Source organism: Gymnogyps californianus, chromosome 3 (assembly GCF_018139145.2).
Source record: "Gymnogyps californianus isolate 813 chromosome 3, ASM1813914v2, whole genome shotgun sequence".
Lineage (NCBI taxonomy): Eukaryota > Metazoa > Chordata > Aves > Accipitriformes > Cathartidae > Gymnogyps > Gymnogyps californianus.
Genome location: NC_059473.1, coordinates 63,555,661 through 63,577,504, shown reverse-complemented (window position 1 = coordinate 63,577,504; position 21,844 = coordinate 63,555,661). Strand labels below are relative to the sequence as shown.

At 39.5% G+C, this 21,844-nt stretch overlaps 1 protein-coding gene across 1 annotated transcript in view; it reads right to left on the bottom strand.

The window, feature by feature from the left end:
- MAP3K5 (mitogen-activated protein kinase kinase kinase 5) overlaps positions 1 to 21,844 on the bottom strand; it is a 107,888-nt gene that overhangs the window by 49,143 nt on the left and 36,901 nt on the right. Inside the window, 5 exon segments of the mRNA XM_050893316.1 lie at positions 3,470 to 3,582; positions 9,106 to 9,276; positions 12,837 to 12,943; positions 13,905 to 14,073; positions 14,340 to 14,533. Of these exon segments, the coding sequence (XP_050749273.1) occupies positions 3,470 to 3,582; positions 9,106 to 9,276; positions 12,837 to 12,943; positions 13,905 to 14,073; positions 14,340 to 14,533 (754 nt within the window).

Below are 21,844 nucleotides of genomic sequence, written 5' to 3'. Positions count from 1 at the left end.
TATCGACAGAACAATTCATATTGCAGGCTCCTTTCTGTGCCAAAGTTGCACAGCCTGCATAGATCATTACTGTCAATGCAAAGCACTGCATTTCTGTTTTGGTCTCAAAGTTCTGCAATTTTGTACAGTTAAAAAAGCAATACTATTCAGAAAATACGAGGAGGATTTTCATTAATGCTTCACATGATCATTTAGTTGTGAGCTATTATCTGACAAGTAGAGGTAAGAACTTTTAGAAGACAAATTTTCTGATCTGATGCAGATTGGTAAAAATTCTCTTGGATACTGGACTTAGTTTTACTGGAGTTATTACATTATTGCCAATGTAATCAGATATGCATCTTCTAATTACAACCTCATGCACCCTCTGAAGTGATGTTAGGGACCATATCTTTCCTTAGCCTTTCCCAACTTACCAATATCATTTCCATATAACCTGGACTGAACTTCAACCAGCTTGCTCTCGCCTCTCTCCTCATCTCCCACCAGAAGACAGACTTCCTCTAATTTCTGTGCGCTACAGGTAATGCTGCGGGTGGACACCAAACTGAAAGCACTGCCAGGCAAATCTAACTACTGCTAACAAATGGTCTTGTACACACAGATCCAAACAAGAGGTGACATCAAAAGAATGACACACATGTAAGATTCTTGGGACAGGGAAAAAAAAAATCAAAACATTTTCCCACACAACCTCTGTGGTTTTGCTTATTTTTGTTTAAAACATTAACATCAGCCCAAGACAAATAAAATACTAAATTATCCTCAGAATCTAACACAACTCAAGCCAGCTGACAAACCCCATTGCACAACAACAAATGTAAGGTCTTGCACCTGGGAAAACATAATCCAGAAGTGCAGCACAGGCTGGGATCTACCCAGCTGGGGAGCAGCTCTGTGGAAAGGGACCTGGGCGTCCTGGTGGACAACAAGCTCGATACGAGTGAACAGTGTGCTGCTGCGGCAAAGATAGCCAACAGAATGCTGGGTTGCATCAACAAGGGCATCACAAGCAGAGATAAGGAAGTCATTATCCCACTCTACTCAGCGCTTGTTAGGCCACACCTGGAATACTACGTTCAGTTTTGGTCCCCGCTATACAAAAAAGAGATGTGGACAGGCTGGAGAGGGTCCAGAGAAGGGCCACAAAGATGATCAAAAGACTGGGAAGCCTGCCATATGAAGAAAGGCTGAGAGAACTGGGTTTGTTAAGCCTTGAGAAAAGAAGGCTTAAGGGCAGACCTTATCACCATGTTCCAGTATTTAAAGGGTGGATACAAAGAAGATGGAGACTCCCTTTTTACAAAGAGTCACATGGAAGAGACGAGGGGTAATGGGTACAAGTTACTCCTGGGGAGATTCCGATTGGACACAAGAGGAAAATTTCACAATGAGAACAATCACCCATTGGAATAATCTCCCCAGGGAAGTGGTGGATTCCCCTACATTGGACACTTAAGATTTGGTTGGACAGGGTGCTGTGCCATCTTGTCTAGACTGTGCTTTTGCCAAGAAAGCTTGGACCAGGTGATCCTTGAGGTCCATTCCAACCTGGTATTCTATAATTCTATGAACAGTGACCACAGTCTTATCAACAAGAAATCAATGACCAATGACACACATAGGGTCTCAATTATATATGTATTTGAAAACTTGTTTCAAAATAGCTAAGTCAGTCTAAGGCTTAAAGTATTTTGACATATTTCCCATAACAAAATAAGAAAGACAGACACTAGTAGATAACAGGAGGGGTTGCTGTATCAAGGGTTTTCAGCAGACTTCAAGTAAATGTTTACATAAGAGAGAGGCACACCAACAGCTCAAAAAACCCAAAACCTTTCACCAAATAGCTACTGGATATTTCTCCACTAAATCATTCATCAGCCATGGATGGAACATTAAGTAATAAGGAACCTTGATTTCTGTAATGTCCTCTATACGTACGATAGGGAAAACACTGGACAAACTCACAAGATGATACCAAACATCTGATCCCTACAAATAACACCCAGATTTCATCAGTACAATTAATTTGTCCAAATCTAGTTGCTGTGTGCAATTGAGAAGCTTCTTTAAAATGGAAGGATTCAAATTAAATTACACAATAAATATAGCCCAGCTTTGCTAAACTATCTAATTTAAAATCAGGGCAGCTGAGTGAATATTTGCAAATGCCACGTAGAAAGCAAAACGTTTATTTTTACCTTCTACACTGGCACAAGAATTCAAATTTCAGTGCAGGAGATGAAAGTATTCTATCCGACCCAAAAAGCAAAATCTCACCCACTCACAGAAGGGCAAACACAGTAGTTGGGGCAACTCTACACAGCCTATCACATCCAAATGAATACCTTCATTCACACCAGAGAATTTCAATTTCACTTCCATTATCTATGTGAAAGTAACCATCTCACTCTGACCTTCACACTCAAACTTCTCTATCAAGAAAATTACTTCCAGACATACAGTGCACACCTAACTTCTAAACTAGAGCAGTGGCTGATTACAGATACATTCTGTGGAGTGAAAAACATTGTTTCTTTCTCACTTGAAAACTTCCCCAGGAGACAGAAGGATAAAAAAAGACTTCACAATAAGTCAAGAATTATACGAATTCATGGGGAAGAATGCCAGTTGCAAAGGATATGTTACTACATGTTACAACATTCAGTGCTTTCTCCCCTACCTTCCCTGAAAGTATTATTGACTAATCTTGACTTTGCACTCTCAAATCCAGCAAAATCAAACAAAATCACAAACAAAATGGACACCTTAATTATTCCTTCTTAAGCAAGAAATTTTTTATGACAAGGGTGGTGAGACATTGGACCAGGTTGCCCAGGGAAGTTGTGAATGCCTCATCGTTGGAAGTGTTCAAGGTCAGGCTGAGCAACCTGACCTAGTGAAAGATGTTCCTGCCTGTGGCAGGGGGGTTGGACTAGATGGTCTTTAAAAAGGTCCCTTCCAACCCAAACCACTCTGTGATGCTATGATTCTATGAATACAGACATTCAGGAAACCTCAAAGAAAGCATTGGAAGAGAAATATTCTTCTCTCAGCCCATCCCAAGCTCAAGTCAAGTGCATTTTCCCCCACTCTTAGGATGGGCTTTTTGTCCATATTCCCTACAGTTCTACAGGGGTGTGTGTGTGTGTGTTTTAAAGAATGCTAGCTGGAACTGGATTCCCCCTTCAGGTGTTCCTGTTTCACACAAATGATGCCATCGCAAAGAAGGGCTGTCAGTTTTCCCTAAGCTTTGGTAACCAGTTAAGACCTTCAAACTGGAACCAGGTCTTCATGACAGCGTTCACCCACAATCAGGTGGGATCAGTGGTGGTGGGGGAGACCAACTTAAATATTCACCATCAAAGCATCTGTATACAACCATTAGATTTTTCCCTATGACAGTGGGTGGTGTCATACTTTCACTAGAATGCGATTTCACTGTGAATTTGCAAGCTATAATTACCAACTTTCCGCAGCTCAAAAGAAGTATCAAAGCAATGTCCAGCTGCCAGGAGGAGTACTGCATAATTAATTCCTGACTGTAATGTTGGCTCTGACTCAAATGCCTTCTTGAACCTAGAAAAAAACAAACATACAAGTTTACTTTCTAAATAATGCGATCTAACAGGGACATAATTATACTTTTAGGTACTTTAAGTGCTTATCTTCTGTTTACACAGCAAGAATCCATGGAAGCAAAAATATTTTACTGTTTTCCACACATGCTTTGTGGTTATTTTTATAAGTCCGTTATTTATACATCCTCCTCCCATTTCCTTTCCCCTCACACAACAAGCACAGACCCTACTCATCCATCCTAGTAAAGTTACAGTATCTTACTAGATTTCTAATTTTCTTTGAGATTAAAAAAATAATACTATCAGCTTGTAAGGGACCTGTATCAGTTATATTTATTAATAAGCTCATTAATTTACTCTTAAATATATAAATTTTCACTGGCTTGACACCTTAGATTCTATTGTGGATCTGCTACAGTGACATAGAAGCATATCAAAATGCATAAGTACAAAAGCAAGTGATACAAGAACCTGCTTCGCATTTAGCTACGATTTCAGCTACTCCAAATTTTATTCTTTACTGGGTGTCTCATTGACATTGTCCTTATGAGTCTATTCACATAAAAAAGGACTATACCAGACTTTATCCTCCTCAAGAGAAAGTGAGCGAGCAAGAAGAATGGCAGTGATATTCACCTAGCCTAAATCTTGTCTTAAAAGAAGTCGAAGGGCTTCACACAAACACAGCATACACTATCCTCATGCTAGCAATGCAAATTTTGGTGACAACAGCGACAGCAGATCTACAGTGCTTTAAACTTGTTCTATAGAATAAGAACATGTTTGGTTGCATATATACACACACACACCCCCCTCTGTAAGGAGGAGGCAAACAAGACTATCATATGTGAGTTAAGGAGCACAAGAGATTCAGTCAACACAACTCCGCTACAGTAAAAGCAATGGAGTTTAAAATTACTTTCAAAAGGATGGGAAAAAAACAAATGGATTATATAAAAGAAATTAAGCAGGTTGTGAGATTAATACATAAGGAAGGAAAGAAAAATAATCTATGTAAAAAGTAAGGATTTGGCTTCCAGACCACGCTTTGACATGCAAGCAAAGCAAAGGCATTTTAATCCTAGCAGGCCAAAAATATGGCTGGTTTTTAATTTTTTTTTTTAATTTTGTTTGTTGTTTTTTGTGCTCTAATGATTCAGGACTTTGCATCCTTTAACATAAGCTCTGCTTTCCAAAACTGCAAGACAGAGTCCTGTTCAATCTCTACATATATACTTTTTCTATACTCCAGCTGCCCACCTCCAAAGAACTTAATCATTAGACAAGTGTGCTCCTCTAAAAAAAGCATGATGAGCAGAGAAGACTCAATTAATTCTTCTCTTTCATCATCTGCCTTTCCTCTTGTACTGTGAGTTACAAGAAAAAAAGGAAGAGAGTACATAACAAAACATTTTCACTCACTTAAACCCAAAACAACCCACAACAAAAAAAACAAACCCCATAAAAACTTGCCAACCAAACAGGACGATACGTTCATTGATTCTAAGCATATCTAGCTAGAAGAGACCCGTCAGCTGGCATAATCCATTTGGAGACATACTGATGCTGGGAACTGGACTCCCTTTTTTGCCCTAGAGACCTTTCAAGCTGTAATCCTCATGCAATATCAGGAAAAGGAGAGAGGAAAGATTGACAGAAGAAAAACCCTTGAAAATAAGCATTTTTGTTCCAATACAAGAGACTCTGTACTTTCACTTTTTTGTTTTGCCCCAAAACGCCCAATTTCTGGCATGACTATCAAAATTTCTCTAGTTCTTGGACAGATACATACAAAACTTCAAAATTTAAAGATAAAATAAGCATCTCTCGTGCATATCAACAGGTGGGCACATTTGTGCTGTAAACAATGCTAATCATACAGGCAAAAGGAGGTGGAGATGAGCTTAAGTTTGCAAAACAGTTACTGCTTGCAGAAGCATTGGTGAAACAGCTCGAAAAAAACCCTTTCTTAAACAGTGTTGCTGATGTGCTCAGTTTTGGCCAGTGATGACTCCATAGGAGCTGGCTGGAACTGGCTGTGTCTGACATAGGGCAGCTCCTTGTCTCTTGTCAGAGGCCACCCCTGCAGTCCCCTGCTGCGAGGACCTCGCCACCTACCCCCAGTAGAGCAGAAGGGACATCCTGAGAATTTTTGTTCCTGGTTTCCGCCTTTTCTTCCCAAATTGCTTCCAAATCTCCCTTCCCCACAGCAGAAATTCATTTTTCTAGCCATCTTTACATGCTACTCACACCAAGAAATACTAGTATCTTGGACCTCTGCAGTCCTATTTACCTCTCCTAAATTGTTACAACCAAAAGTGTAATTTTATATTTGGTGCGATCCTGTGCTGAAATTCTTAAACCTGCCTTATATCCACATAGCCTGGACAGCAAAAATTTACAAACAAATAATAAAAATAAAAAAATAACCTGTATATAATTAATTTTGAATAGATGAAAATATTCACAGTTTCCCAAACAACTCTTAACTCATATCTGTTGACTGAACTGATTTAAATTCAACTGGTGCAATTGCTGTACATTGTCAGGCCCCAAATATCACTGGAGGAACCTACTCAGTATCCTAGAAAGGCGGTAAGGTTTAAAAGTCTGCCTATAAAGTAGAGGCTGGCTTAGCTGATGCGATTATAAATGCCAACAAGAAATTGACAGCTGACATTTGGGAAAATGTTGCAGTGCAGACACTGAATTAGGGAGATAGCAGTGAAAAGGTCTGAATAAAGACTTGATAGCTTTGGTAAGTCTGATTTACACTGTCAGTATGCAACAAGAAAGTGACAGTTCATAATTAGTCTCTCATCTCTTGTCTCATATTTATATGAAAGATGTCTTTTATTCTGCTTTTTAATTGTCAGGAAAGCACACTGCCTGCCTATTTCTTTTTTTTTTTTTTTTTTTTTTTGGAATAGACCAAAGTACTTTAACACCACTAGTTGTTGCAAAACCAACGCTTTGGTTCTGCTGCCAAATTCTCATTATCTTATGCAATTCACTACACTTCTACATCCTCATTTCTCTAAGACTGAGATAATAACCTTCATCTCAACATAAAGTAACACTATCATGGAGGCATTGTTCCTACACACACCTTCCCCCATTGTGGCCTGCTGTAGCACTAGAGTAGGTCTGCTCCTTCCCAAGAGCCTTCCACTGAGTTATGAGTCAACTCTTCAGCAACGTCAAGCCTGCTGTACTACTAACACTAGAATTCAAATCAGTATCCAGCATCAAGTACAAACCAAAAGCAACTGGCTCATCCGGTACAGCTTCCAGCCAATCTCCAGCTTGACTCAGAGATCACCTTCTTCTGTGGCAGCAGGCGCACGGAGCAGTCTGTATTGGGTTTGACTTGCCAGAGACTTCAGGGATTATTTAGAGGCTGGCCGGTCAGAATCCTGCCCTGCTGCAGGAGCCACCAGCCTGCTGTCCCTTCCCAAAGTGGTTGCCTGACTACAATCACTTCCCCTCATCAAGTGTACTAATATCATGATTGCTAAGATGCCTCTATTAAAAGTGTGTTAAAATGGCTACATGAAATATCCTAGAAGTAATTACCACTATTATACATATAATCATTCTTAGTTCAATTATGTTTGAAAATCTCAAAGTTTATCTGTTCATAAGGCACTATGAATAAGGAAAAAGCAAGATGCACAATAGCGAAAGTGATTTCTGTTTATTCTATTTAGCCTTTGATAATGCCTAGTATTTGTACACAGGACTACAGTTTTCCTTTTATGTTAGTTCATGGCATTAGCAATTTTTTTTTTAAAAAACAGAATCTTGAAAGTTTGTTATGGGCTTTGCCTTAGGGGAAATCAAATTTTTCTTTAATCCAAAATTGTGAAGAGCGGGATGACGACAATATGCTGCATTCCTGTTATTTCAACATCTTTAAAAAATCCAGTAAGCATTGCAAAACTGTAAAGCATGACCAGCAATTATAAACTGTGCTTGTAGTCTGAGGCCATAAATGGTAAACAATTGCATCTTGTCTTTTACCAAAGCCAGTGCTAATCTGAAGCTTACTGAAAACAAGTGATAAATGACAAAGGGAAAAGAAAGCTTTCCATTCTAAGCATTTACTTCAACAGGCAGCTGATGAGCACAAGACCAGAACTAGGATCTGATGTGCAGGATACATAAACACAGATTGCCTGTTTCCTCATCTGAATCATAATGGAGAAAAGCAGCTCATCCTGACAGAAGTCTAGGATGGCGTCCAGTGCCTCCATTTTTTAGCCTATTCCACATAACAGCGTTTCAGTGGATTTCAAAAGCAATAAAAAACATGATACTTGCCTCTAAAATTAAGATAAGAATTTGTCTAGCCTATTGTGTGCTTCTTTGACTATCAATGGTACTGTAGTCCACTGTAATATACATATAGTATATGGTGATGATGGGGTGATAAAACTTTGGCCAGCATGAGTTCGGAACAGTTATGTTGCTTGGAGCGTGGAAGCCAAAAAAAGACAGAATGGTACATCCTAAGCATCAGTGCAGAGTTAAACCTCAGCACCTTTAAGCCTAGCTAGCTAACACCTATCAGATTGCAGATATGCCAATTGATTCACGGCTTATTATTGTCTGGCCCAGATTCCTAAGAATAATATAGTGTCCTGGTTTCGGCTGGGATAGAGTTAATTTTCTTCCTAGTAACCGGTACAGTGATGTGTTTTGGATTTAGCGTGAGAAGAATGTTGATAACACACTGATGGTTTAGTTGTTGCTAAGTAGCGCTTATCCTAAGTTCAGGATTTTTCAGTTTCCCATGCTCTGCCAGCAAGCAGGTGTGCAAGAAGCTGGGAGGGAGCATAGCCGGGGCAGCTGATCCAAACTAGCCAAAGGGATATTCCATACCATGGAACGTCATGCTCAGTATATAAACAGGGAGGAGTTGGCCGGGAGGGGCGGATCGCTGCTCGGGCATCAGTCATCAGGTGGCAAGCAATTGCATTGTGCATCACTTGTCTTTTCTTGGGTTTTCTTTCTTTCTTTTTTTGTTATATTCCTTTTCATTACAATTATTATATTTCATTATTATTGTTAGTACTATATTTTATTTTACTTTAGTTATTAAACTGTTCTTATCTCAACCCATGAGTTTTACTTCCCCCCTCCCCGATTCTCCTCCCCATCCCACTGGGAGGGGGGAGGAGTGAGCGAGCAGCTGCGTGGTGCTTAGTTGCTGGCTGGGGTTAAATCATGACATATAGTAAACAGGAGACTTCACATATGGGGAAAAAGGAGGAAAGTACACTCTGATGAGAGCTACCTAAACTTCCAAGTCTCTGAGGCACTTCAAGAACTTCACGGAACCAGATCTGTGAACAACATAAATCTCTCACTCTTAAATAAGTGAAGGGGATTAGAAGATTCAGTGTATCCCTTAACGATGCCAAATATTTGGAATGAAAAACAGTTGAAATATATTCTTGTTTAAGGAATATTTTCCCAAAGCTAACAAACAGACATAGACCAGGAAAACAGTACTCACCAGAACGTCCCTTTGTCCCTGCTTTCTGTATCTATGAACCCAGACTCCAAAAACATGTCCTTGTAAATTCGACCAACCAAGCAGTACATATCTGAAGCTACTTGGTCTTCCTGTTCTACTAGGGGAATCATAATTTCTAGAGCTTTCTGTCTGTCTCCAGGCAGATTTCGCCTATTAAAAAACAAAAAATTTGATTAAAAAACCCAATAAAGTTAACAAGAAATACTTTTTCACAACCATGTTTGAATATATATGTATGACTTCATCCATGTAAAAAGTGCTTCTAGACACAATGGACTATATTATATATACACACACTTTTCCCCCCTCTTTTTTTTCCCCCCCTTTTCTTAATATCATGGGACACCTTCATAAAAGCCCCAAAACATATTTTCTCTCTCACACAAAGCATCAGTTAGAGCAAAGCACTGACCACAGCAACAAGAGCAATTCTTAGAAAGATCATGTGTTACTTTCTTACAAAATAGAAAGATATGAACCTTGATTTCATATCTAATATTTCTTTCATAGTAATTCATGCTTTAAAGGAAAAAAAGATTCCATCTTGTGTTTGTGATTTTTTTTTTTTAATATGCATTTTGAATGTGAAGCAAAAAAACCAAAAAGCATAATCCAGACTGAATTCCCATGATAGGGAAGGTTAGGAAGTGAAGCCAAGAAGATAATATTAACGAAAGTACTTCAGACAAATAAACTGCATAATTGCAAGCATTAGACACTTCCTGGTGACTCACAGTTTGGATACATACATCATTCAGTATCAAGAGTTTAGAATTTTTTACGTATTTGTGTACTGAACAAGCAAATGACTTTTCTCAGCAAAAACTACTCTTCAGTGGTTTGGGGAGAGTATTATATTCTTTTGGAGAAATTGCTTGTAATATTTGAGTGGCTACAATTTGAATCGGGGGGAATATATAAAAGTGGTTTTGTATCTGTCTTTTAAGCTTTGCAGTGAAGAAGCTTGCAAGAGAAGGCTACCTCAGAAAGAAAAAAAACCCCAAACACATCAAAAGCTACAGCCATCTTAAAGCAGATACTACTTGATCAGAGGTTCAGTAATGGATTTTTTCTTCACCCTCTACAGGAATTTACCAAAGTTTTGATGCATCTGCACAGGCAGTGTCAATGTCAAACCCGAGAGATCAGAGCATGTGTACTCTAAGCAATACCTGAGCTCGTGAGCTCTGAGCTCAGGTATGCAGCTCCAGAAGGGAGTAATGTGGAAGAAAAGGTTTAAATCAAGCAGAATGGGTAACAGAGGACGAATCAGTACTTACATCATAACAAAAATAATTAAGAAAACAGAGCAAAAGCACTTGTTTGAACAGACAGTATAAACTGCTTTCCTGAGGGGGGGGGGGGGGGGGGGGGGGGGGGGAAGAATGTGCAAGTCTACGTGCTGGGCCAACCTCTGTTGATGTCTCAGCCTGATGAGAAAGACAAATGAAACACAGCGCCGTCTCTTCCCAACCTTCAGATCAGTCAAATTCTAACAAATTAGGAAAAGTCCCCTCCGACTACAGAGCTGCAGCAGGCTCCCCAAGTACTTCTAGAGTGGCACAGCAAGGCTGGTGTACTCATTTGAGATTGACAAGTGCTCCCAATCCCAGGCCCCAGGGAGAGAAGTCAAGTGCTCCTGGCTGAGCAAGTAACAGTCTCCTTCAGGTCTGTGTCATTTTAGTTCCCCTGCCAACTGATCGCTTGCCCAGTTGTTGAAGGTTTGCTTCCTTTTGTTTTCTCTTCTCATATTGGCCACTCAAGTAAAGCAACAAGGGTAAGCCTGCGGCTTCTTTATGTTTTTCAGCTGACTTCCATTACAGAAGTGCAATTTTCACAATGGAGTTTCAGGTGTATAACTCTTCCACATCTTGTATCAACTATCACTAATCCAGATCAAACCAATAGCTAGCTGAACTTAATGAGAACAAAACCAGTAAGGCACAACAGTGTTTTGTAATATGAGCCATTTACACTTTGCTGGTGTCCAGAGACAGAGGTCCCTACTTTTCTTTCTGCTTACTCTTCCATCGTCAATGTCCTCACACACTTTCTTGATTTAGGTCAGACTAATCCTGACTAATTGAGCCGCTCCATCCTTCCGTACTAGTGACCTGGATTAGAAGCAAGAGGGACAGCTTCTTCCACAGCAAACATTTAGATGTGCAGAGTATTCTAGACCTGCCTTAGCTCAGGAAACATCCTCTGTTTCCAATAAGGAGAAGGCTACAATTAGCCCAAGTAATTCCTTCTTGGCATACACCAAAGCATGAACATTTTCATGGCTGTCATGGATTCCAATTGAATATACAATCTGGAGAAAGGAGGGAGAGGAAAATCTCATCTGAACTCCTTTGGAGGTACTGTGTAGACCTTTTGTATGACAGATACCCTCAAAGGCTACATCTTACAGTCACATCTACAAAAACAGACCTTTCAGTGTGCAAGAAGTCCCAACAGAACCAAGGAAGTATAATGATCTGCCTGAAAAGATTATACTGCAGTTTTGCAGGTTTTTTAGCGCCCCAGTGAACTAGTCAAGTCCTGTTTTCAAAGGTGACTTTCTTTTAGAAAATGGTGACCTTGAGGTCTAAATAACTTGTTAAAACTCCAAGGCACACCTAGTGACCTTTGTAAAGACTATGTAGAAGTGGCAGATACATGCTGGATTATTTAATCTGCGAGGCTCCACATATTTATGGCAAAGCAGGAACAAAAAGGGCACAATATTTATACATTCATATACCTGGTATAAAGGAACAAGAAAGGATCTGGACATTTTATTCAGACAAAACAATGCCAGATCGCTGTTTTTTATTTTTGTTTTGTTTTTGTTTCAAAAACATGTTTATTTTTTCAACTAATTACTTGTGACATATTTTGACATCACTTTGACACGATATGCAGTTTTGAGGCTCCTCAGCAAACCTGAACTACAATATTCAAATCTGTGAGAAGCAGAAAGATCTGTAGACATTTTCTATAGTTGACAATATCAATGCCTGCTGACACCTGGTCTACTCCTCTAAATGTCAACAGCAAAGTGTTCATTGTGATAACAGCAAGGGAGCAGAAAATCTCTGTAATTTCCTCTGAAAGACTCCCCATTTAGTGCCTTGCTCAATTGCCGGTATCCCAGAAAAAAAAATCTAGGTTTGGCTCTCATTTAACTCAAGAAAGTAGTGCGTGCTGCTCCATGTGGCACATTTTGTGCATGTTATCAGAGAACATGAAAATTACTTTATTATTATAATATAATAAAATCTTCTGATGGACATTTGATGGAAGTTCTCCTCCTGTCTCCTGACACTACCAGAATTCAGACTTGAATGAGATGATGTCTAAGTTAGCACAAAAGCTGCAGCACTGCCACTCGTACAGCAATGTTAGAAGTGTATTTTACAGAGGTAAAATACTGCTAGGTATTTATTTGCTCCAATTTAGGTACTGAAACAAAAAAATGATGCAAACCTATGGAAGGACAAATCGAACACTCACACTAAAGGAAAAGGAATGGAATTTGACAATATGAGAGAAAAAGAAAGCTTAGATTGATCACAAAGCGCAGAGTCCCCAAAGTTGCTTCAGTGAAAACCCTAGACCTTCATATGAAGATTCCAGCAGGGAACTTCACCCAGGATTACCAACCCTGTGTGAAGCCTGCAGTTCTGATTTACTGTTCAACAGCAGAAGGAAGGGTAGATTCTTACCTGTTCAGCGCAAACGCGTAATGAAGCCTCACATGGTGGTGAGAAGCCAAGTCAAAAGTAGGCAGTTTTTCTAAAGTTTTCACCAGTTTCACAATGGAATCGTAATCCTTCCAAAAGGAGGGAATAATGAAGTTTTAGGTGGCTGTACTGAGGTATGCCTATATAAACTCCTCTTTGAACTAAGCACCTCTTATTTCATACTAAGAAGTATTTTCGGTTCAATGTAAGTTTTATGGATTTCAGTTTTTTCCGTCTCAAACTGTAAATAGCCTGGCACTCATCAGAAATGTGAATATGCACAGTATTTAGCAGGGAAACACAATTTGGTCTCCGGTACTGCTTCAACATGGACCTGTGGAAATTTTAGTACAGCTATTTCATGATTAAAGTTAGCTTCGGGGGCTGAACACATATCAGAGTTCATTTTGTACAGACATTACAATGCTAACTGCATCTGAATTAAGGCATCCCAAAAATCTGAAGTAGGCATGAGCTACAAAAACAAAAGAATCTTTCAATACCAATTTTTAAAGTAGCTTACTCACTGACGTATTTAAAAAACAAACAAACAAAATCAAAACCAAACCACTTCAAAATGTTTAAGGAGCAACAGTTGAAATTATGTATAACAAAGTAAGCAATTACTAGCACCATTCCAGAAGCTGAAATGCATATGAACATGTTACGTTTCCATGAGAAATGTCACAAGCAGGGTGACAAAGGATACCTATACATATCAATAGCAGAATGCTACCATAGCCTTTAAGTAGGACACACTATGGGCTGTTCATCACATAGTAATGCTGAGATGAGGAAGAGTTATTATATGTTGTGTACTTTTTAGGTGCTGTTATAACAACACTTTTCTGCTACGTAAAGGCACACTATAAACAGTGTAACTACAAAATAAAGTAAAAAGCATCACTGAAGATACTGTGAAAAATTTTTACTAGTGTGCATTATTCATATAGTTTGTTAGTAAATCTGTGCAAAATACACTAAAAATTTCACTGAGAACGCAATTTAATTTACTATGTTTGAGATGATCTTAAAGCATAGGATTCATACCTGGATGTCTCTGTAGGACAGCAGCAAGTTTATTACAATGTCAGCAGACAAGACTTCAACGTTATCCACTCGCTGTCGAATCCTTGCCAGCTCTGCTGCAAGCTCTTTGCCTGTGTAGAGGGTACGGGCCTTCCTGATGTCGTTCAGAATGGATTCCCGGAAATACTGGCTGGAGATGAACAACTTCACGTCAGCAATTTGGGCAAGGTCCCTTGCATTTGTTTTTCTGGCCCTGCAGCTCTCCCACAATGTATATGTGGAACATTTATTGATAGAGCAGTGTCAATGGAGAGATTTGGTCAAGCTAAATTATTCATTATCAATTTGTCTCAACAGAAGGCAAAACATTGCATCACCCTGAAGCAAAAGTCTGACATTTATATTGCCAGCAGAAATATATGAATTTTACACAGGGGTACAAAAAAGACAACTCACCTTGAACTGGCCTGTGCCACCTTCAAGAGCTGAATAAATCGATCCACCAGAGGTAAGCATATAGGCCCAAGCAGTGACTCAAAACTGGGCTGCATCAGTTCTGTTAGTCCCTTCATAAAGCTGCTATCACAGCAGTACACCTTGTTATGTGGAGTTATCATATAAGGAACAAATATGTAGTTACCAGTGCACATCTGTAGGGAAACATGGTGCAATATTTAGGGCAGTTATGGTTTGACAAGCCTAAGCATAAAACAACCGCATATACTACCTGCAGAATTTCACCTGCTAAAGTCAAAGGGAGATCTGCTGCTTACTTCAGCAAGACCAAGATTTTACCTATGAAGCCTAGGATTACATAAATTCAGTTTTCATCTCAAATATGATATACACCTGAAATGTATTCTTTCAGGTTTCTCAACTGCTTCCTGTAAGATGAGTCTTTTTAGAAGCATCATGTTGACCTTAAAATAGTGACTGGCTCAATAGCAAAAGAATTCTGAGGGCACGCCCTAGTCACCCCGAAGTGGCAGGCGGACTCACGTGAAGCTGATGTACACTCTTTTCAAGGTGACTGATGTTCAGAAGAGAGCAAACACTCTGCAATTTAGTATAGTTAGGCTCACAGATGTTGAAAACAATAACACAAGCTAGTTGCCTCACAACTAGAAAACTGTAGAGAAAACTAATCTTCATATGAACTGCAAAATGACTCAGATAGTTTAGCATAACAAAGACAAACTAAATTCCCTGCTATGTAGCATAACTTCCTGGCCAGTGGGACTTAAAATCATACATATTTCAGAATAATCACTTATGGAACATCTTAGCATTGCTAAACTGTATTGATTTCTATATATCAATGTATGACAGATACTTCGAAAAAAAAAAAATCATTTAAGTTTATCTTCCAGGAAAGAGGGAGGCAAGGTGTCTGGTGTCTGTGGTATGTGAGTACAGATTTACGCACATAGAAAGCTTGGTGAATATTTGTGGTTCTGAAGGGTCTTAACTATGAGACAGCACACCATCAAAATCAGGAGGAGTTCTGCCATTTGGCTCTCAAAGCTCAGACTCCACTACTGAAGTGGCCAGCAGCCCAGCAAGAAATGCCTTAAGGAAGCAATTCTTGAGACCCATCATTTTGGTACCCCCTAAATTACTTCCAAGGTTAATTACTTACTGGTCAGCTTCTTCTGCTCTCCCGAAAGTCAATACAGCAATAAGGACATCACTTCAGAGACTCCCCTGGCAAGTTGAGTTCCACGCGTTGGGAGAGCAGTGACTGAATAGTTTTCAAATGCACAATACCAGCTGTGTGCTTAAAACATGCATTTTAACATGCATTATTAGATTTTAAAAACATGGAAGAATTGAGGTACTCTAGTCTGTATAAATGTATGTGTACAGATATGTCAGTAAACATATGTTTGTGTACAGATCAGAGATTGGCTATGAAGAGTACAGGAATTACTTTGGTTTTTTAATTACACCTATTATACTATGAAACTGTAAGACCTCGCTATAAAGGCAATCCCACCCCCACTTCTGAGGGATATAGACGAACTCCATAAAATTTAAAACTAATTGATGCAGGCGTTTACATGAAGTCTGTTGAGCTCAACTAATCCAGAACTTGGTTGGAGATTATTGCATACACAGACTTGCACAAGGATGAATTTAGTCTTCTTCCCCCAACAACTGCCACCTATTACAGCTGAATAGCCAGGTCACATTTTTCGGTGCATGAGCGTAGCAATTCCAAACGAAACTTGAGAACTGGAAGTGTATGACAATATTTTTAACAAGCAATTAAGGAGTGTGATGGTTGAACCCAAACTGCTCGTCTTTACAATGGAGAACTGAATGGACACTCCTGCTCAAGAATATGCTAGCATGTAAGGCCATCACAGACTTTCAAGAGTGAATGGATGAACCTTTGACCCTGCTAAAAACTAATAAGCCCCACAGTCAAAAGCAGAGAGGAAATTATGAATTTGCTGGAACTGGTTTCAGCAATTCCAGGACAAGGATGGGCAGTGACTGGCACAGGAGCCACTATTAAGCGTAGGCAGACTATTCTCCAACTTTCCTTTTTTAAATAAAGGAGAAAAAGTTTGGGAAGTCAGAGCCAAGAGAAAGGGTGAAATAGCTACAGATATCCTGGGACAAGCATTTTACTTCCTAATGTTTATTCAGTGCATTAAAAATAAATTCAAGACTGCTTGCAGGAAGGCCTTCTCAGACCTCTGGCACACTGTTTCCAAAGCTCAGGTCTTAATTAAAAATCAACTCTAAAAAAGGATGTTTCCAGCTTTTGAAATCCACAGAACCCAAAGTTTATCCTGGCATAATGGTCGGGCCACCTACAGAGACAGTACTGGAGTCTTCATAAATAATCCTACAAGCAGGAAAACTACTCTTCCTGCAGAGGCCAAGTGCCTGAGTCCATTACTGACCAAGAGCTCTTATAAACCGATCCTGAGTGCATCTTCTGTAGGAAGTAGGTATCTATTTCAGTGGAACAAGAGAGCCAGCAAAAATTAGTTTCCATGCATTTTTCCTGTTCCCTGAGGGGGAAAAAAAGCTGGTTATATTATAGAGCCTGCTATAGAAGACATGCAGACCCAGTAGCCTTTGGAAGCAGCGGACAAGGAAGAACTTAACAGTGAAAGACAGGAGAAACCACTATGTGGGAAGAAAATAGAAGAAAATAAAATCAATTTACAGTTGTTCAGAAGGCCCCCAGGGTTCTCAGGGAATTGTCTCAAGGTAGAATCTCACCTTGATCCTCAGTAGCAAGTAGTGTGGGAACACAGTGGCCTTTCTGTCAGCCAGGGCATTAATTTGGTTGTTAACTGAACCTAGGCAGTTATGTTTTGTGGGGAGCTCTGTGTATCTGAAACCTCTCAAATTTGGCTGAAATTCATCAAACAGGCAGATACAGAAAGAGGGTGGAGGATGAAAAAACAGTACAAGCTCTTAAGTTTCATTTCCTTAGGAAATGGGCTTTAAAAAAAGAAAAAACCCACATGAAGTAAAGTTAAGAAACACAAGAAATACTGACCTCATTTTCACTTTCCTAGCTAAAGAGTACATTAGACATTTAACAGCTGAACCTGACAAAGGCAGACATGCAGTAGCTCTGGTGACAAAAGAAAAGAAAAGAAAAAAAAGAATCAAAAGTTATCTATTATTTACTAAAGGTGGTGGTGGTGGAAGAAAGATAAGATAACAGTGACGGCAAGACTGCTCTTGTATAATAAAGTCTATGGTCTCCCACTATGGAGAAACATATTTTGTCACCATCACAAATTCTAACTACAAGGAGCCCAAACCCAACTGCATTTGGGCAACGATTGCGGTGGGAGCCCGAGAGGACCAGGCCGTGGGGGCAGCAGCTGAGGAGCTGCTCCAATGTCAGACAGCTCTAAACCTTCTTCCCCAAAGCAGAGTGCATGACTTGCTGCTTTCCTCGTTCCCAGGCTATGCAATCTCTGTCTCAGCCACTTTTACCTCCTTTCTCACCTTTCTTTGTCAAAATACAAGCTACACTAACTTAAGTCAGAAAGGATCAGGTGGTCTTTCTGACACACACTTCCCATCTGCTCACACATTGCTTTAGATTTTGACTTAGTGCACATTATTCCACTTGGAAGTTTAAATATATTCCACTTATCCTACTAAAATCTGCCCTGTAACACTCCATTCGAACTCTGATCTCACAAGCTCTGATATTCTTTCCTAACCCTAACTAAATTCACTCTATATTCTAAGTTTGCTGAGCACCGAAGACAAAATTGCTGTTTTCCTTCGATCCATTCCTCTGACTCGCCATACTATGTACAATGAAAGTAACAGAATCAAGCCATTCAAGAAAAATGGGCAATTTTTGAAGGAGTAACACCTTAAATCCAATTGCAATATTCTCAGTTACATCAACACCCTTTAAAAAAACACGAGTAGCACAAAGGGGCTTCAAAAGTGAGTGGGAATAGACCCCCTAATCAACAACAGGTGCTAGAAGTTTCATTTTCCAACCCTCTTTCTTTATAAATCCCTCATTATTGAAGTTTCAAAAGTTCAAAATTACACTAATGAAAGTTACAAAGTGATTGCAGGTCACCTGAGTTGTAAGCTGAAAGGCATTACTGAAAACATCACAGGCTGGGACAAGCCATGAGCGTGCATACAGATAATTACTATGGCTCAGCCTGATGCACAAGAATTCAGGACGTCAGATAAGGTAAACTTGGCCTGAGCTCTCAGATCAGCTGAACTGGTTATATCTAGGAGATACAAACATACATATCTTTGAAGGCTTTGGGCCAGCACACTCAGTACCTGGCAACATCAGGCCACCTTCTGAAAGACTATCTGTGTCATAGCCCATTTCATCAAATCAGTTCAGACTAATCAGAAGGCAGAAGTACTGGCTGGAGCCAGCTACACATGCATAAATGCTTACCACAAAGTGACAAAATCTGTAATTCATTTTTGCAAGTGTTTTAATTGGTTTGTATTTTTCTAATGTCCCTTCCTCACTTAATGTGCAAAATTAAACAGTGCCAGAGTATGTGTAATTTCAGTTTAAATACAGCCACGAGATTGTCTTAATAGCTCTACAGTTACAGAATTTAAGACTGTGCCGCTCCTAGCTAGACCTACTGGTCACTGGAACATTAAGCACTTCCTTCTTGTTTCACATCCTTTCTCAGCTTCTGAAAAGAAATTAATATAGCACCTATTTGTGTTTAAGAGATAATAAAAATGCATAGCATATAGTTATATTTTAATGATCACAATAAGAATATAAAAGAGCCCTTCTTTCAACATCCCCCTCTAGTACAGAACTGTTACTTGTAAAAGGGGCAGCCTTTTGGGACTTCAATTTGGAGACGATGTCTTCTTAGAAAGAACATCATGCAATAAGGTAAACACTATTCTCTCCCCCACAAATACATCTGACATAGTACAGAAGATTTTTCTCTGAAAGTTGTACACATTAAGAAGACACGGTGCTATACAAATGAGCATTTGAGTTCTGCCCAATTAATTCTCAGATCTTGAATTTTACTTCAAAAAGAGGGAGAAAATCTGCAAAATCCCAGGGAGTCAATGGTGTGCAGTCCTCTCAATTCCCTGAGGCTCTTTACTAACACTGCTCCATTGGAATCATTTAACAGTCAAATATCCACAAACAGAAGAAAGCTGCCTTCAAAAGACAAGAACTGTCGAAGAAAACAAAAATCCCCCAAAACAAAACAATGATGCTTTACTCATGGATGGAAGAATCTAGCAGAATCCCATCTACTTGCCTAAGCTTCAGGTCAGCATTCAATGTAACCTTTTTTTTTTTTAAATAAAATCAGCTGAGGTAATAAAAATAGCCAGTATCTCTCACAAGTAGGAACTGTTCTTCCTGCTGACTCTCCTCTAATTAAGATCAGCTTTTTTGCATTTCTCCTATTAGTTCTTTTGAGAAATATCTGCTCTTATTTCAATTCTTCTCATGAGATTTTTCTTAAAGGTAATTCTCTGACTGCACATGGTGTTACATGTAGCAGATGGCAAAATCCTAAACCAAGTTATTAAATCTATTCCCTCCATGCCCCAAACACACAGTAAATCAACACGTGCTGATGTTTTACTGAATACAGACACAGTTTGGGTTTACTTCAAATCCCACTCACATGAAAGACAGCCTTGCTATTGATTTGAAAAGGAACATAAGCAAGCCTCACACCTCAAATGAACTGAAGCACAGGGACTGGGTCTACTCTTTTAAATACTTCCCTTTGTCTTTGCGAATGTATTCTTTCTTTATAAGCCCAGCAATAAATTCTATTGCAGCCATGCCACATCCTAAATGCTTGTTAAAAATCAGCATCATTCTATATGGTCCTTTCATCATATTCACATAGGAAAAAAAGTTCTAACTTTTTCCAAGGAAAGTATGTGCCAAATATATTAGTCAAAGAATTCAAAAAATTAAAGAACGAGCAAGAGACAGTGATGTATCATTAATAACAATAAATACCACAGTGGTCATTATCAATGAAATATTTACTGAAGTTTACTACGTATCATTTTTAAATACTTGGATACCAAAAATGAAACTGCCCCAAATAATTTGTCAGCTGGGTGGGGAGTATTAAAAATATTTCCCCCTATTTTCACAGTGAAAGAGACCAGTAGCTAAACATATCCTATGGGATCTACAGTCTTCTAGCAGTACCTATATGGAGGCTCCAAGCTTGCAGGTGCCTCTAGCATGCCTCATCCAGGGTCACTCATTCTCCTGCTCCTGCTGAAGGAGCACTACACCAAACTCTCCCAAGCTACACCTTAAACAGGAGGCAGTTAGGAAGGGCTGTGGAAAACCAGTAAAAATTAGTCTCTGATCCCTCCAAGTGTTAGAAAAGGAAAACACTAATGAGAGTCCCCAGCCATACAACACTAACCCTGTTGCTTAATCGCTAACGCCTGCGAGTCAGCTGCCCAGCAGAATGGTTCCCATTGCCTTCCAATCGCCCTTCCGATCAGGCCAGCAGCTGTGCTGTGGTCTCACACCCCAGGGCAGCTCCTGAGGCTACCTATCCCTCCAACCTGGTGCAAGCAAGCAGCCTGAACTGAAAGGTGAGCACTGTGTCGAGGTGTTACTGCAATTGGTTGCAAACCATGTGCATAACGCATGCACATTAAACTTCCTCAGATTCAGCAAGAAGCGAGATTTTAAAAAAAACTGAATAAATGGCCGTTTGGAACCTGACCTGCAGCTTTTCTCCAAAGTTGGTAAGATTCAAACCAGGGAGAATTAGGATGAAATAAAAACCAGCGAGCTAAAACAAGCAAAGTACAGCCATGAACTGTAACCTTTATACCAACATCTCCTTGTGACTGAAACTCTTTACTAGTAATTTCTAGAATGCCTCTGCTGCTTGGTTGACCTCAAAAATCAGATAACAGCAAAAACTGAACTTAAGCTTTCAAATATCAAAGTAACTGCCTCCTGTCGAAGTATCACTCCCTGTAAAAATGTACGGTTTTGGTATTACTGCAACAGTTGGAAGAGGTCCAACTAAATAGCTATAAAACCACATATAACAGGAAATGAGTCTATGTTATCTTGCACTGCTCTGCCCTGACAGGCTCCAGGCAGCTTATCCTAGCTCTGCAACATTGTATTGACTATTATTAGGAAGCACAAAAATCCAGTCAGAACAAAGAACAAAACAGTTGGTAATGGATTTTTTTTTTTCTCCCCACTAGTTTTAGGGATACAAGGTTCAGGAAAAGCTAACACAAGGCACTTCAGTTAGACACATATATATAGATACACGCACGCACTCATTTTGCAGCCTTTTTAATCCCCTGGTGCCAGGGATATCATTGTCCTGTTAGGGCTGATGTTTGCGTGCTATTAAAAAACATGTTCTAGAACAGCAGGACTGAACTCCTGGTTTATTCATATGTGAATTTCATTTTTTCATATTTGCAACCTC